Below are 14,339 nucleotides of genomic sequence, written 5' to 3'. Positions count from 1 at the left end.
GTTAGCCTAAGAGAATGTCTATTCCTTCGTTATTTTACCGTTTTTAAGTTATAAGTTAAGCAAAAGTGATTAAATAAGAGAAGTAGGAGTGGACATTGTTGCTTTGACTCATGTCTTAGCTATGGCAAATGTGTAGAAAGACATGTCCACCTTAAACGTCCACTCAGTGTTTTTAGATCTCAGGAACCTACCTCATTGGGACAACTGACACAATATACATGTATGTTTGGTGTGATGAAAATAAATACACACATATCATCGAAACAGAGACTGATTTTAATTTTAATTTAAAAATATCATATACAAGAGCCATAGAGTTCCCTTTCTCTGTAAACGTCAACTGCATCTTCAGAGCCGTAAATTCTGCTAAAACCAAAGAAAGAAAAAAAAGGACGTTAAAAACGTTAAGATTTCCTATTTTAATTCAAATTAAACTATATATCCGAGTTTTTGCAAACCGATGCTGGATATACAAACTTAAATTCATTACAGTAATATTTGTCGTATGTAAAAATGAAACTCCCATTAAAGATTAGCGAGCGACAATAAGGACAAGTTTTGAAACCATAGTGTAAACGCTCTAACAGCCTACATAGGGCTTTAGGTTGGTTCTTGTCTACTGTGTTCTATATTTAAAAAACGACTGGAATGGGGATGAATTTGGATAAAGGATCCGTGTAAAAGTCACCTTGAGTGTGAGAGGTCACTGGAAAGTCGCCTCCCTACAAGCTACAAACGGCAGAGACATACTGACACTGGGGTGATGAGTTTCCGGTGACCTCCGAGACTGATGGTGGAGACAGCTACGTTATCTGTAGCATTCAGAAGGAAATGAGAAGGAAAGAGGTTAAACAACCTGTTAAAATCTCCACTATCGCATCCATCTACTCCATTTTCGCTGCGACCGGGGCTCTGAGAGTCGTTATTTGGGATTAAAGTATTAGTGTCAGGCCAGCTAGCTATAATTTAAGTGTAGAATATGTTTACTCGGGAATTTATATAACATTGTCAAAGCTGAAAGCACGGAGACAATACCAGCCCATTCTGTTATTATGTTAGGGCATTGTATCCTAATGGCAGTTAAGTGACGATAGTTTGGGACTGAACCAGACCCTCTCGAATAGCTTAATTCATTTGATTGACATCCATCAAACCTTATAAAAAGAAAATCTAGATGAAGCTGGGGAGTCGTCCGTTACAAAAAAGTTCAACCCATTAAAGCAGTTCAATGCCACACAAGATGAAGTAATGCTTAGAATAGATCACATGGAACTTTACACGCTATCAGTTTCCCCGGGAGTCAAGATCCCCGTGGATTATCTGTGTTATCGACAATAAAAAGCAAGGTGAATGTACCGTGAGACATCGGCTTTTTCACAAGGTGTGGGTAAGGTGCTGCTTAGGAAGCACAGAGGCCTACCTCCCTCGTTGGTGTAACATAATGCAACGTATTCTTTGTCTATTTTCATACGGTGGTGATGAATCAGTAGGCTTTCCCTCTGGTGACTGAAGTGGTTGTTCCTGTGTAATGTGACCTCCTCTTACACCGGGCCTGCCACAAGATTAGACTGTGGTGGGATCAGCACAGAGACGGTTCAGCTGGAAGAAGAGCTTTGATTCACCACTAACTACTATACAACCTAGGGTAATCACTGCAGTTAGGCAACCCACCTGTTGAGGCCAGACAGAAGTGGTCCCGCGCCAGGTGTGGGGTCATCCGCGTGATGTTGTGCAGAGTTTTTCTCAGATTAAAAATAATATCACTTTTAGTATAGTCTGGGTTCTATCAAATTCAGTCTAGAGGATGGATATCGTATCTGTAGTATATATCAATGTCTGCATTTTCATTGCTGCTTCAGGGATAGGATACAGTAATGCTCAAAGGTAAGAATTACGTTCTATCACTGTTAGAAACTGGTTTTCATAATATTTAACTAGAACAAATCATATTCGTTATAACTTAATAATTGTGTAGAAAGTCACGTATAACGACGGGTCGGCGTGAAGAAGACGTGCAAATTATAGAATATTGCAAACTTTTTTCTTTATGCTTTCTATTCAAGTTTTCTCAAAGCCCGGAATTTACTATACGCACAATTGCTACCGAAACCTGACTACAGCTGAGAAAATGCCAGACACCAAAAGGTTACTCTGCATTGTTGTTCTTTTTCGCTGACAGAAATATGACATTGTTTTCATTAGATAAAGTAGATACTCACATGTTTCAAAATAGTTTTTAAGCAGTTAACATTCTATTTTAGCAAAGTAAACATGAAATATAAGTCGTGCGTCACATCGGAAAAAAATCCTTTTTTTCACAGACGACATTCAAAAGGTCATTGTTTTCAATTCATAGTGCCCCATTTATTACCAAAGGAAAGCGATAATTGATAAATGGAATAAAAACTAAGTATTAAAACAACTGTAATAATGCAAACAAAGTTTTCTCATTTTTCAAAATCCATACAATCAATTCATTAATCAGTTAAGAAGGTTATTTTCGCAAACGACGTATGACCTCATTGGGTGTCATTTTTCTTTTTTTCTTTGTTAAAATCAAATGAAAGAATACTTTATTGGAAAACAAATATAAAATATGAAGCCTCTTCTACCAAAAAACAAAGACGTTTTTATTGAAATTTGGAGTGAAGGGTTCTATCGACAAAAAACAGGAACCCAGACAGGAAATACAGAAATGTTTTGTAACATTCCACCCTATTACATCCGAAGAAAATACAGTATATACATAGGTCTTATCAGCTATCCTGGTATTTTGTGAATTTCATTTTGTGATATAAAATGTACTCTGTAGTTTAAAATACTTTACTTCAGACTCAATAACCATATTGCCTATAGAGTTAAGGCCCAGGGTTTAACCAATGGTGTATCGGGAGTAGGTGGGGTGTTATAAGAAGGGACAAAAGAGCCCTTCAAACTGGACTACCGTATAATATCCAATGGCGTCCTAACCGTCGTTACCAGATAACCAGACTGAAGCACAGTTTTCAATACAACTGAATACAAGTCTAGATATTTGGTGGCGCGACGCCGAGTTATACCCATGTCCGGTTCAGACAATCCTTGTCTAAGCGCAGGTCACAGCTAATATTTCCACATATTGGCACATATCACCTAAACCCAAATACAACTATGACCCCATTTCCAGAGATTAGATCGATCTACTTTAGATCGACCTATCTCCCTGGGGGTTCACGCTAAATAGCTGTCAGCCGAGCGGACACGAAAGTTAATTACCCCCTTACAGCTTGTAGTAGGCGGGACGGACATTTAAGCCGGATTATTTGACAATAATCTAGTGAGACTCCCCGCGGGGATAGATCGATCTAAAAGCTCTGGGAATACAGCCTATAAAGTTGAAAAAATTATTATTATCTCCTGTATAGAGGAGTTAATTGTTTTTGAGGGAGTTTGCTTGTCATTGATTTAATCGTTTTATATATATATATATATATATATATATATATATATATATATATATATATATATATATATATATATATATAAAACGGAGAAATTACACCCTACCAACAGTAAAATAAGGATTAAATGAATTAAATCAACTATTTTTTCCACTCGTAATCCTAATATTATATCACTATCATGGAATTACAACATATTTTCGGTCAGAAAAAAAGTTTTCAATTGCACCAAGTACTTGGACAAAATGAAACTTTCTGACAATTTTTTCTGGGGGACATACGTTACGTAGTAGGCCTATTAGCCCCTTGAGTTACAGTTTAAATATTTATAAAAACATCCTTAAATTAAAATTAAATGACCGGGAACGTTACGTTACCGAAACATACGTTACCATATAGGGCTCTTTACATAATGTAAAGACGTGGTAAAAATTAAAAATTGAATTAAAATTGAGACATTCGTGGGTTTTTGATCTAGACAGATATACTGTATGTTAAATACAATTTTGAATTCATTCAATTATATTTTTGGGCACTTCAGCATGTGAAATGCGCCTCTATATTGGGTTTGGGTGATATGCTTTAAGAAGTTTTTTCTCTATTTTTATTCTAGAAACTGGTGTCCCCAAACCGTGACAAGATTAGCTCCATGTACAAAAATGTTTCGTATTCCAGTTTATAATAGATGTCTGTACGGCACAAATTGGTGTAGACCTACATCGTATAGGTAAAATACTGGAAATATAAGATTCAAATATTATTTTATTGAAAACATATGCCTTTAAATGGATTAATTTGATGAGACATTTACGAAATGACAGGAACTATTTAATATTTGTAATTGCTAATGCTTGATTGAGCCTATGGTAAAAAATTCGAACTGGTTTGTGTGTTTTTGCGGGAGCTTGTATGATAAAGATGTACATGGTATATTCCAGACTGATATATCGCATGACGTATCAAGTAAAGGCACATACAAAGTGGAGATGTTGTCCTGGCTTCAGAGGCAGCGATTGTGGAGAAGGTCTCTCTCTTTTATTTCATTTCTTAAACATTTTTGCTTGAAATAGTTAGATTTAACCATAGAAGTAGAGAAAACATTTTCTCTACTTCTATGATTTAACGTAGTAATATTAAAATCCATAAGCCCATATATCAAAGTGCTTTCCATTACGATATTAAAAGAAACATGCGCTTCAATGTAATGTCTAATGTAATGCTATAATATTTAATTATAGAATTTTTTTTTCATTGCAGTGTGCTTTTCCTGCTCGGTCGTTGATGATATTAAGGACAGGATTTCCAGAATGGAATCCAAAGTAAGTCTGGAGTTTACATTCACTTATATTACTAACAGACATCATCATACACAAATGAATAAATATACTCTGCAAAACTGAGACAAAAAGCTTTATGTAAAAATATTCTTAATAATAAATACACGTCATCTACAGATATCATATTACTACAAATGTGATGTCTGGGCTAATAACACGTCTTATTTCGTTCTGCCTTCAAACGGGTAACATTTCATTCAGGTTTTGAATGGAACTGGTACACCATATAACCAATCCTGCTACTGTCCACCTGGACCAAGGGGTCATCATGGACCTGAAGGAAAACAAGGACCCAGGGGTCAACCTGGTATCAAAGGGGAAAAAGGAATGAAGGGAGAACCTGGAATACCTCCTCGTGCTGTTTTATCTCCTGCGCCAAGTAATTTCTCTCACGCTAAAATATATTAGTTAGTTTAAATAGGTGAAGGACATAAATTCACATTTTAATTGAATGGGAAGGTTTGTTTACGGTAGATGTCAAGAGATATTAAAAGAAAAGAATAGAATCGTTTGAATTATGCAGAAGAAGACAAATCTATAAGCTTTTCTAAGATGTTACAAGTAAAACTGAGAACCACTTCATGTCGCACAGCATTTTTGATTTTTCATTTTGTATTGGGCAGAGTAGGGCTGTTACAACATGTACTGAGTCAAAACTTGTAGTAGTAGGAGATTAAATTTCATGAATATCATTGAATATTTTTGAGTAATTTGAATCATTTGTTCGGAACATTTCTTTAACCATAATTTTTTTAATCAAATGCATATTTGTCAGTAGGCCTAGTTAAACACTATACCATTATTTTGCAGAACCTAGTGTTTTCCCCGATTTAACACAATACTCAGACTTGAGTGGAAGATCAAATCCCCCGCAATTTCCCATCGGACCCCCAGGGGTTCCAGGAATACGGGGACTTAAAGGTGATCGCGGAGAACCAGGGATACAAGGACCAAGAGGAGATAGAGGAAAACAAGGGGAATCTGGTAATTGCAGTGAAATACCCAGCAAACACGTCACGTTCGGATCACGTGGCTAGCACGTTGCTATGACGTTATAATGTGGTAGCAACGTGATAGCTACGTGATCCGAACGTGAGTGTTTGCTGGGTAGTCTTTTCGTTGTCCTTTATGTAAAGATTGTAAAAAAATCTTTTCTAAACAGACTAAACCATATTTTACCTATGAGGCATGTATTCCCAGCCCTGGTCCCACCCCAACATCTTTGATGGCATCCACGACTTCCAAAAAAGTTGCTCGCATTGTGTTTTATAATTTTCAGGTTTGAAAGGGGAAAAGGGGGATAGGGGCGCTCAGGGTATGAAAGGTGAACGTGGTTTACCTGGACCAACAGGAGCACCAGGTAATATTAATATTTGTGAGAAGCTGTCAATCTTTACATTTTAACCAACTCTTGCCTATAGCTTCTAATTGACAAATAAATATTATCTGCCTCGCTCATTTGTGTGTGTGTGTGTGTGTGTGTGTGTGTGTGTGTGTGTGCTCGCGCATCCTTTTTGCATACACCTTTTGTTTCATTCAATCTTTTGGTAGGTAAAACGGAAGAAACATCAGACAGAAGAGGTCTCATGGTAAATATTCTTTGAATTACATATATCGCTTATACCGCATGAAGGCCATACCTTAGGGCCTATACCATGTTGCAACCAAGGAGTTATAACAGAACTCCTTGGTTGCAACTGAACAATCAAAATTTTTCATTGAAGGTGATGTTTTGTCTACATAAAAACATTTCAGAGTAAAACTTTAATTCTCTCTGTTAAGAATGTTGTTATCTTCCCCCTTTTCTTATATTTCCCTCAATTCATATAATTTTAATAATCACGTCATATAACTTGTTGCAGGAACTCCAGCGCTCAATGCAAAGAATTTCCGAAGAATTTTCAAGATTTCGTACAGAAATAGCAGACGAACTGACTCAGCTCAAACTGCGAATGAATCTCGTTGAAACTATCTTACTCCAAATTCCAGGTACTTCCTCTTACATACGTCTTTTTTTTAGCGTAACTATTGGTAAGATATAATTTTGTCTAACAATGTTACAGTGGTGTGAACCCATGGATTATACAGTGAAATATCGTTATTTTACGAAACGCATACTAACCCTACCAGTTAAAGCTGTTTAGAGACATCACTGATCTACAATACATTCCTATAATGCTAGCAGTAAACCCTCATATATTTCTCATTTTACTTGCACTAATATAGGATACCTACGCATCAGCTAATAGCATGATAAAAAAGAAACCATGCATGCGCGCCACTAGTATTTCTGTCAGAAATTTGCAACAATGAGCATTCTTACTAAACAAAATCGTTTATTGTGAAATCTAGTAAAATCCAGCACCGACATTTCTTTTTATTTGTATTTTTCTAATCATTGCATTAATCCAAATGTGTCCATTTAATTAAAGTACCCATTAAAAAACTCAGTAGGATTCCCTACTTTTTCAAATTTCAGAGGTCAGAGATTCATTAAAACAGAAATCCATGACACCAATGGTTGTTCCCGCGCCTACCTTCATACAGCAGACGACCTCCAGTCCTTTGTCGCAAAATACAGATGAAAAGCCGAGGATACCCGAAGGACAGATCAGCTTTTGAACTTATTGACTTAGATCTTAGACTCCAGATCCTGATGTTGAAAGAATTAAAAATAGCTTAAGTTCAACTTAAACATTAATACCATTTTTAATCACTTTCATAGTTCCAGCCATTTTTCATATTCGTGATAAAGAGAAGTGAAATGTAAAAAGCATATTAAAGACATAATGCTGCAAAATACTCCGCAAAACGGATTATTGATTACTACTTCGATGCTTTTCCTTATCATTCATTCAAAACACTAGATCAAGATAATTTTTATTATCATTTCTCGACATTATACATCTCGCCTGATATCGAAATATTTTTACAATATACTGTATAAATCTTAAATGCATTAAGCATATTTAACAATAAAAAGACTCGCTTCATTTTGATAAAATATGACCCTTATACAAATTATAGTATGTAATATATCTCTTTAGCAACGACATCGGCGATACATGTACGACTTCGCAAATGCGGTGTTGTAAGTGACCCATTCGTATGCTTATGGAACAAAGCTTTTACAGCTAGAACTATATATTTCCAGTATTTTCAAAAAAAAAAAAAAAAAAAGGTCTGTCCGAGTTTTTATCGTTAAAATTTGTCAAAATAACGTGAATGACTTTTATATCTGGTGGACAAACAGTCAGCCATAAATTCTTCGTGTCGTGTCACACTGTATATTATCGTCTACTCACATCAGCATGCTGTGTTACACCGCTTTCACAACTTTTGCTTCGTTAACATTTCATGAGCATAATATTTGTCCCTGTATTCAATATTGCTTGGGACAATTGCGTTAGATAAGTAGATTACCAACTAATATTTATAAACTGCTGAGATAACTTTGGATTAATAAAAAGATTTTGTTCATAAATGAAATGTGGTATCAAACTAGTTTTTCATCAACAGTCAAATGAATTGATTCCCAGAAATTATTCAAGTGAGTTGATTTAAAGGAAAATTATATCGGAAAGTGAAAATGTCAGAAACAAAGGCTAACACGATTTATTTTGTATGCCAATTTTTAGGATTTGAAGAAAAATGCGCTTGTCTGAAGTTTATGCCCCCTGCCTTCTATCTACCACGCCCTTCTATGTTTTTAACATCTGGAGTGAACATTAACAACGGTCTTGATTGCGATTGAGCCGACGGGACGTCACAACGTAGCACAATGAAACACACCAACGCTTCGGATGACGAGGTACGGATAAGCATGTGGACGTATCCCATACCTCAGAGCTAAAATTATAATGAAATATAATGAAATGTAATCAATGCCCCCAATTGCCACCACAACCAAAGTCAATAGCGCTTTGTAGGAGTAAAAAGGAAAATGTTGACATTTTGACATTTATTTACGTAAACAACTTTTCACACACACACACACACACACACACACACACCAAACTTATCTTCACTGTGATCAAGAGCATGAAGCTTCAGTCTGTCAAATCATTATCTAATCAGGTAAAGCAGGGTGGGGTAAATTTTTTTTTTAAGTTAACAACTCAAAGGACAGCTTTGTGGGCGGATTTTGTGTTCAAAATTGGGTCTTGGTTTGATGCCTTGCTGATCTCTCGGGCAAGCTATCGAGATGTGGCACAGAACGATAGGAAAGACTGAAAGAGAATTTCCAAATATCCAGTTGCACAGTTAGGTCTTCGAGAGTTTCTGTGATATTTGACTGAATAGTTTAGATATAATATGATAAAATGAAATAAGAATAATGCTGCTTTAAAGAGAACCGAGATTTTTTTTACAAATTCGTACAAAAAAGAAAGAAAATTCTCGGGCAACGGCTTTATTTCCAAAAACGCTCGATCATGTACATGGGACTTACCAACAGATTTAAATAGACCAAAATTTGACATTGAACTTTTATATTACCGGGAAATTTCAGCAATTTCCCCTTTATCACGGATATGAGGCACATTTACTGATCGGCATTCCCTGTGTTACATATTTTAATTACCCTCAGTATTCGTTCAGTATCATTTTTTTTTTTGTGAAATTGTGTATTTATATGTATTCATTCAAAATTACAAATAAAAACTGAAAAAAAAACTCGGTGAATTTGGAAGTAATAAATGGCTTTGTGGACGTGCACGACGTTCTACGTGTAATGTCGTTATTATAATAAAAAGGTAAGATCTCACCTGTTTGTTGTCCTCATACAGGAATGTCCTAAACAACTTATCTATTCATTATATGCATACAATTAACCGTCAATCCAAGTCATGTATACCTTAAGTATTGTGGCAAGCATTAGTTTTAACTCCGACAGGGCAGATGCCGTAGGTTTTATCGTCGGCAGTTTCACAATGAACAGAAAATATCGGCGACTGCCTGCCGTACATATGTAGTAAAGGGGATCCTTAAAGGGAAAGGAATCGCATTTGAATATCGATATCGGAGATTCTCAAAAGAAATCGCTAAAATTTCAGATGCTGTGTAAACAGTGACAAAAGCAGCATCATGACTTGAGTTACGTTGCACAGGTAGGCCTACAGCTACACGTTACGTGGTTCCTCAACGCTTGATTACGCGCAGAATGACAGGCGGAAGTTTAGGAAACATTGCTTATGGCAAAGTCCTCACCCATTATGATCAAGTCGTCATTGGAGCAACCTGTTTGTCAGCCTTCGTGATAATCATATGCTTGGTTGTTATCTGTGCATTGAAAGGAAAATGTTCGAAATCACCAGGACAAGGTGGTGTTCAGTTCACTTTGGAGGATGAACGGAATGAAGAGCTTGGAAGTTGGAACACAACAACCTCTATGTCTCCACCTGCGTATGAAGATGTTGCAGAAAACCAGTCAGACTTGCTGAATCTCAGTGGGGCTATTCTTGTGACATTAAAAAGAGGCAATGCTCGGGACGCTAGCTTCCATTCACTGCCGCCGACTTATTCGGATGTTTTTAAAGAGAGCCACATGTAATGAATATTCGTCTGTGACAAGGACAGTTTAATTCGAGCGAGTTATTTGTACAGTGAACTTTATTCTCCTGTATAATGAATCTGTTGGTTTTCATAGGAAAGCGATAACGGGTAGCTATACTGATTTGATTTTTGATCACTCTTCTACTTGTATTGCAGCGTGGTGGGTCATATTCTTTTCCCTTAATTTTGGTCTATTACCGTATTCTTATCGGAAATGCCCTTTTCTTTTATGTTTAAGGCCATTAAAGGTACTCGAATACGTGCTTTTTGTACAACAAAAATGCCATTAACAAATTTTCTTGGCGTACTTGACGATGTCTTAGCGCCTCTACCTAGCTTCAAACATTCCAAACATTCTTTGCAATTATGGTTTACACAAACAGGCGATATTTTACACGGGAAATAATATTATTGTTCTGAAAGGATGTAGCTTCTCACGGGGACATAGGCACAGACCATCTTCATTGAAAAGAGGACAAAAGACCATACCATGCCTAACGCATATCTTTTTATAACTGGAAGTCAAGGTAAATCATAAGTAAGGCTTGGCACTTGGCAAGCGGTATTCTGATTTAACTGTGAATGATTCTTGGAAGTACATTTATCAGGTCTATATCATATCTTGGATGATCATAACAATTGCATTGTGGTAAAAGAAAAATCACGTTCGTTTGGTATGACAAAAAGATGTACTTACACAAGAAATGCCTAACACTTTTTTGCCCCTGTGAATATCTTGAAATAACTTTTTGATAATATAAATGGATTTATGGTGATGATTAGCGCCACTTTGATAATAATATGTCAGCAGTAGCCCGTTAGATAAATACTTGGAAAATCTTAAAATAGGTAAGAAATGCCCAACGTTATATCAATAGACTACTGCGGCAGATGATGAAAATATTTGATGATAAAGCAAAGAACAATTTCAACATTACCGACCACTGTCTGACAAAACCACATCGGTGATTACTGACCACTGTCTCATAAGTCACATCACTGACCACTGTTGCACCAACGCATTGTTGACCACTGTCGCACCAACCACATCACTGACCATTGCCTCTGGCCTCATAATATGGTACTTTTCATCTCACCAACTACATCACTGAACACTGCCTCACCAACCACACCTATCCCTACATATCATCCAATCAATTCGAAAACAGGGTCTGCATCACACTTAATGATGGGAATAGTTAATCTTTTATAAATGCCAATCCAATCAGAGGATTTATTTAAGTAACAACTAATTTCTTCGGTCTGGTTTAAGGCATGTATGACAGGACCGTCTCAGCACAGAACACACCTTAAAACAAACAACGACTAAATGCAAGTGCTCCAATTATTATATAGAGAGAAGCTAAAAGATATTTTGTTCTTAATAAATAACTTTTAATAAAATTATTTAAATATATATATGTGACTCGATGGGAAGCCTTCTATGAAATAATTAAACACATTGTAAGCACCGTATGGTATTCTTTTGTATTACATACGTTAAAGACTGCAATATTTTTCCAATTTTTTTTTATCAGTATACATAAAAAATTGTAAGATGACAAGCTGACAATAAGGCTTGTCTGGTCATCAAGGATAAGTTTATGGAATCTCTGGGCAAGTAAAAATGACAAACGTTTGCCTGACTGGATATATATATTTTTTCTACATAGGTGCCAGGCTTTTTCTTCACCCAATTGCGTTAAAAAATGCAAAAATCTTTGAAGGCATTAATTTATTCATTTAGGTTTTTTGGAGGGGGGGGGGGGGGGTGAATTTGAGCAAACCTTTTCCTTTGAAAGTAAGTTTGGGAGAGCACTTGCCTGAAGAACAAATTTAAAGCCCAAAACCTTATTGTCAATCCCTAAGAACCATAAGCAAGAAAAAATTGAGGTTTGCATGTTAACTAACCAAGTGCTGATCTGGATATCTTGGGTTTTCAATCACCCCTTTTCCAAATTTTAACTCCAAGAAATCCTTCACATTATTAGGTGCAGAAGCATTTATCCCTGCAAATAAAATTTTAGTCAGTGGTTTTAAAAAATGTTCTGGAAACTCTGTATCCTGCCTGTGAGAAGCAAACCAAGTGTCTTTTGTCATTATGCCATTTTTGGGGTAAAAAGGAAATATATCTATATGAAGATGATTAACTTCGCTGTACTGCACCCGCATAAAATCCCCCTCTCTGGCCTTCTCCCACACAAACCCTTTATCATCTACATAAGGTCCAGAGAGCACATCATGCAGGTATTTACATTTGTCAATATCTTCCTTGTATATACCTATATCAGTATCATAATCCCAGGGAATAATGTCTCCATGCCTGGCTGCTCCCAATAAACTGCCGCCTTCCAACCAGTACCTCACACCAGCTTTATCAAAAATCGAGACAACATGTTTTAAAATCTCTCTTAAATTTTTCAAGCAGCAAGGTGGAGTCCATCTTTTTGCATAGATATACTCTGGCATGTCATTGATCACTGTTCCAAAACACCTGGGTGTATCTTTACTGCAGCCATACCACTCTGTTTTCCAGTCTGGTTGAATTACTTGTTTTATTCCAAAACTTTTATACATAAGTTTCAGTCTTTCTTTGTGGTGCTTCTTATGTTTCCACAAATTATGTCCATCTTTAAAATGGAGTTTTAAAGAAAGAACAAAAATACTAGAGTCATGGAGCACCTTCCATCCATGCAGAGATGTTTGAATAAACAGAGATTCTGGGAATGGTCTGGTAAATGGATGAGATAAGTTAAAGAAATCTTGAGTCTTCATCAAGAGTAACTGCTGTCCCTTATACCCTGTGCACAATTTTTCATTCCCAAAGCTGTATTTCAAGCTCCACTTTAAAACATCAAAATCAATATTCAAACATTGTACGCTTTCCTGTTTTATTCCTCCACTAACTATCTTCATCCTAGAATCAGAGGCCGATTCTAGGATTTGAATCATCTGAAGAAAAGAATATTTTGGGATAGAAACCACACCATCAGGCACAAATAAAACATATTCACTTCTTATGAGTCTTTCTGGTTTGAAAAGACTAGAAGGATTCTCAGGGTATGCATTCAGTACAGTATAATGGACACGATTGCTCTTGGGTAAATTCAAAGGAGGATACACAGGATTATCAGCAACAACAAGAATATCCATGTTTGCTGACCAGTCCAGCAGACCTGCCACCATTTCTGAAACTGTATTGTCAAAGTCCTCAAATTCTCTGATAATAATAGTAAATGACTTATCAAGGGTCCTTTTTTGGTGTTCGGGAGTTTGAGATAATTCCTCTTTTGCCTTGCTGTTTGCACAATTAAGTAGACTTGACAAGTACCAAAGCCCAAAGATGTTAGTGATGAGTGCACTGGTAATTAAAATTTGGTGTTTTTTTATCCTCATTGTTTTTTTTCTCTTCACAAATCCCTGAAAAATAAACATAATCCTGATGATTTAGTAGTAACGTATCTCAAATTTTAATATTATATCTCAAATTTAAAATTCTTTTCTATTCTTAAATAAACATTCATGTCATTGGACTAGGATAACAGACCGTTTACTACACAATGTATTAGTCATCAAAAGATACGAGTGCATTCAAGGTTAACTTGCAGTCGAATTTACAAACATTGCACTGTTCGACTACCTAGGCTAGGAGATTTTGAGATTTTGGGTGCTTACCATGAGATCAGTGCACCTTTTCAGTCGCTATCAAAACAATACCTGAATTTGAAACAGAATGACTTACTTTCGACCTCTTTTTGTGGGGGATATTTCCTCATTAATAGACAATCAATTGCATTTTTGCCACTTACGAAGTAGCTGGGATGCGCTAGTAATGGGCGCCGCCATTTTTTTTTGCTCTTTCAAGAACGGCGCCGATATGACAAAACTTAGTTCGCTTGCAAGATAAGACCTGGCATTTATTAATTTTTTATAACATAGGTTGGAGGGAAGGGTCGGCCAAGAATCAGTAATGAAATGATATAGAGGGCAAAGATATATTTTATTTAAT

The 14,339-nt window shown here is 36.2% G+C and overlaps 2 protein-coding genes across 2 annotated transcripts; one reads left to right on the top strand and one right to left on the bottom strand.

Moving 5' to 3' along the window:
• Positions 1-1,554: 1,554 nt before the first annotated feature.
• LOC106167345 (uncharacterized) lies at positions 1,555-7,577 on the top strand. Its single transcript, XM_013546090.2, has 10 exons — positions 1,555-1,884; positions 4,054-4,167; positions 4,379-4,464; positions 4,698-4,759; positions 4,979-5,156; positions 5,588-5,761; positions 6,057-6,137; positions 6,329-6,366; positions 6,640-6,766; positions 7,257-7,577. The coding sequence occupies exons 1-10, from the start codon at positions 1,805-1,807 to the stop codon at positions 7,397-7,399; spliced, it is 1,083 nt and encodes a 360-aa protein (XP_013401544.2). The 5' UTR covers positions 1,555-1,804; the 3' UTR covers positions 7,400-7,577.
• A 4,515-nt stretch (positions 7,578-12,092) lies between these two features.
• Positions 12,093-14,201, bottom strand: LOC106167318 (ribitol 5-phosphate transferase FKRP). The gene is made up of 2 exons (XM_013546061.2): positions 14,073-14,201; positions 12,093-13,750 (listed from the first exon to the last, which is right to left on the bottom strand). The coding sequence occupies exon 2, from the start codon at positions 13,724-13,726 to the stop codon at positions 12,233-12,235; it is 1,494 nt and encodes a 497-aa protein (XP_013401515.2). The 5' UTR covers positions 13,727-13,750; positions 14,073-14,201; the 3' UTR covers positions 12,093-12,232.
• Between the last annotated feature and the right edge of the window lie 138 nt (positions 14,202-14,339).

This window comes from Lingula anatina, chromosome 1, assembly GCF_051362555.1.
Source record: "Lingula anatina isolate TDL-2025a chromosome 1, LinAna3.0, whole genome shotgun sequence".
NCBI classification, from domain to species: Eukaryota; Metazoa; Brachiopoda; class Lingulata; order Lingulida; family Lingulidae; genus Lingula; species Lingula anatina.
The sequence above is the reverse complement of the archived record's forward strand: the minus strand, read 5'-3'. Positions and strand labels throughout refer to the sequence as shown.

Bases quoted from the DNA above. Each gene is read 5' to 3' on its own strand.
- LOC106167345 (XM_013546090.2), top strand. From the start codon at position 1,805: ATGGATATCGTATCTGTAGTATATATCAATGTCTGCATTTTCATTGCT. The intron at 4,760-4,978 runs GTAAGTCTGGAG...CATTTCATTCAG, and splicing joins TTTCCAGAATGGAATCCAAA to GTTTTGAATGGAACTGGTAC. The intron at 6,767-7,256 runs GTACTTCCTCTT...TTCAAATTTCAG, and splicing joins TATCTTACTCCAAATTCCAG to AGGTCAGAGATTCATTAAAA.
- LOC106167318 (XM_013546061.2), bottom strand. From the start codon at position 13,726: ATGAGGATAAAAAAACACCAAATTTTAATTACCAGTGCACTCATCACT.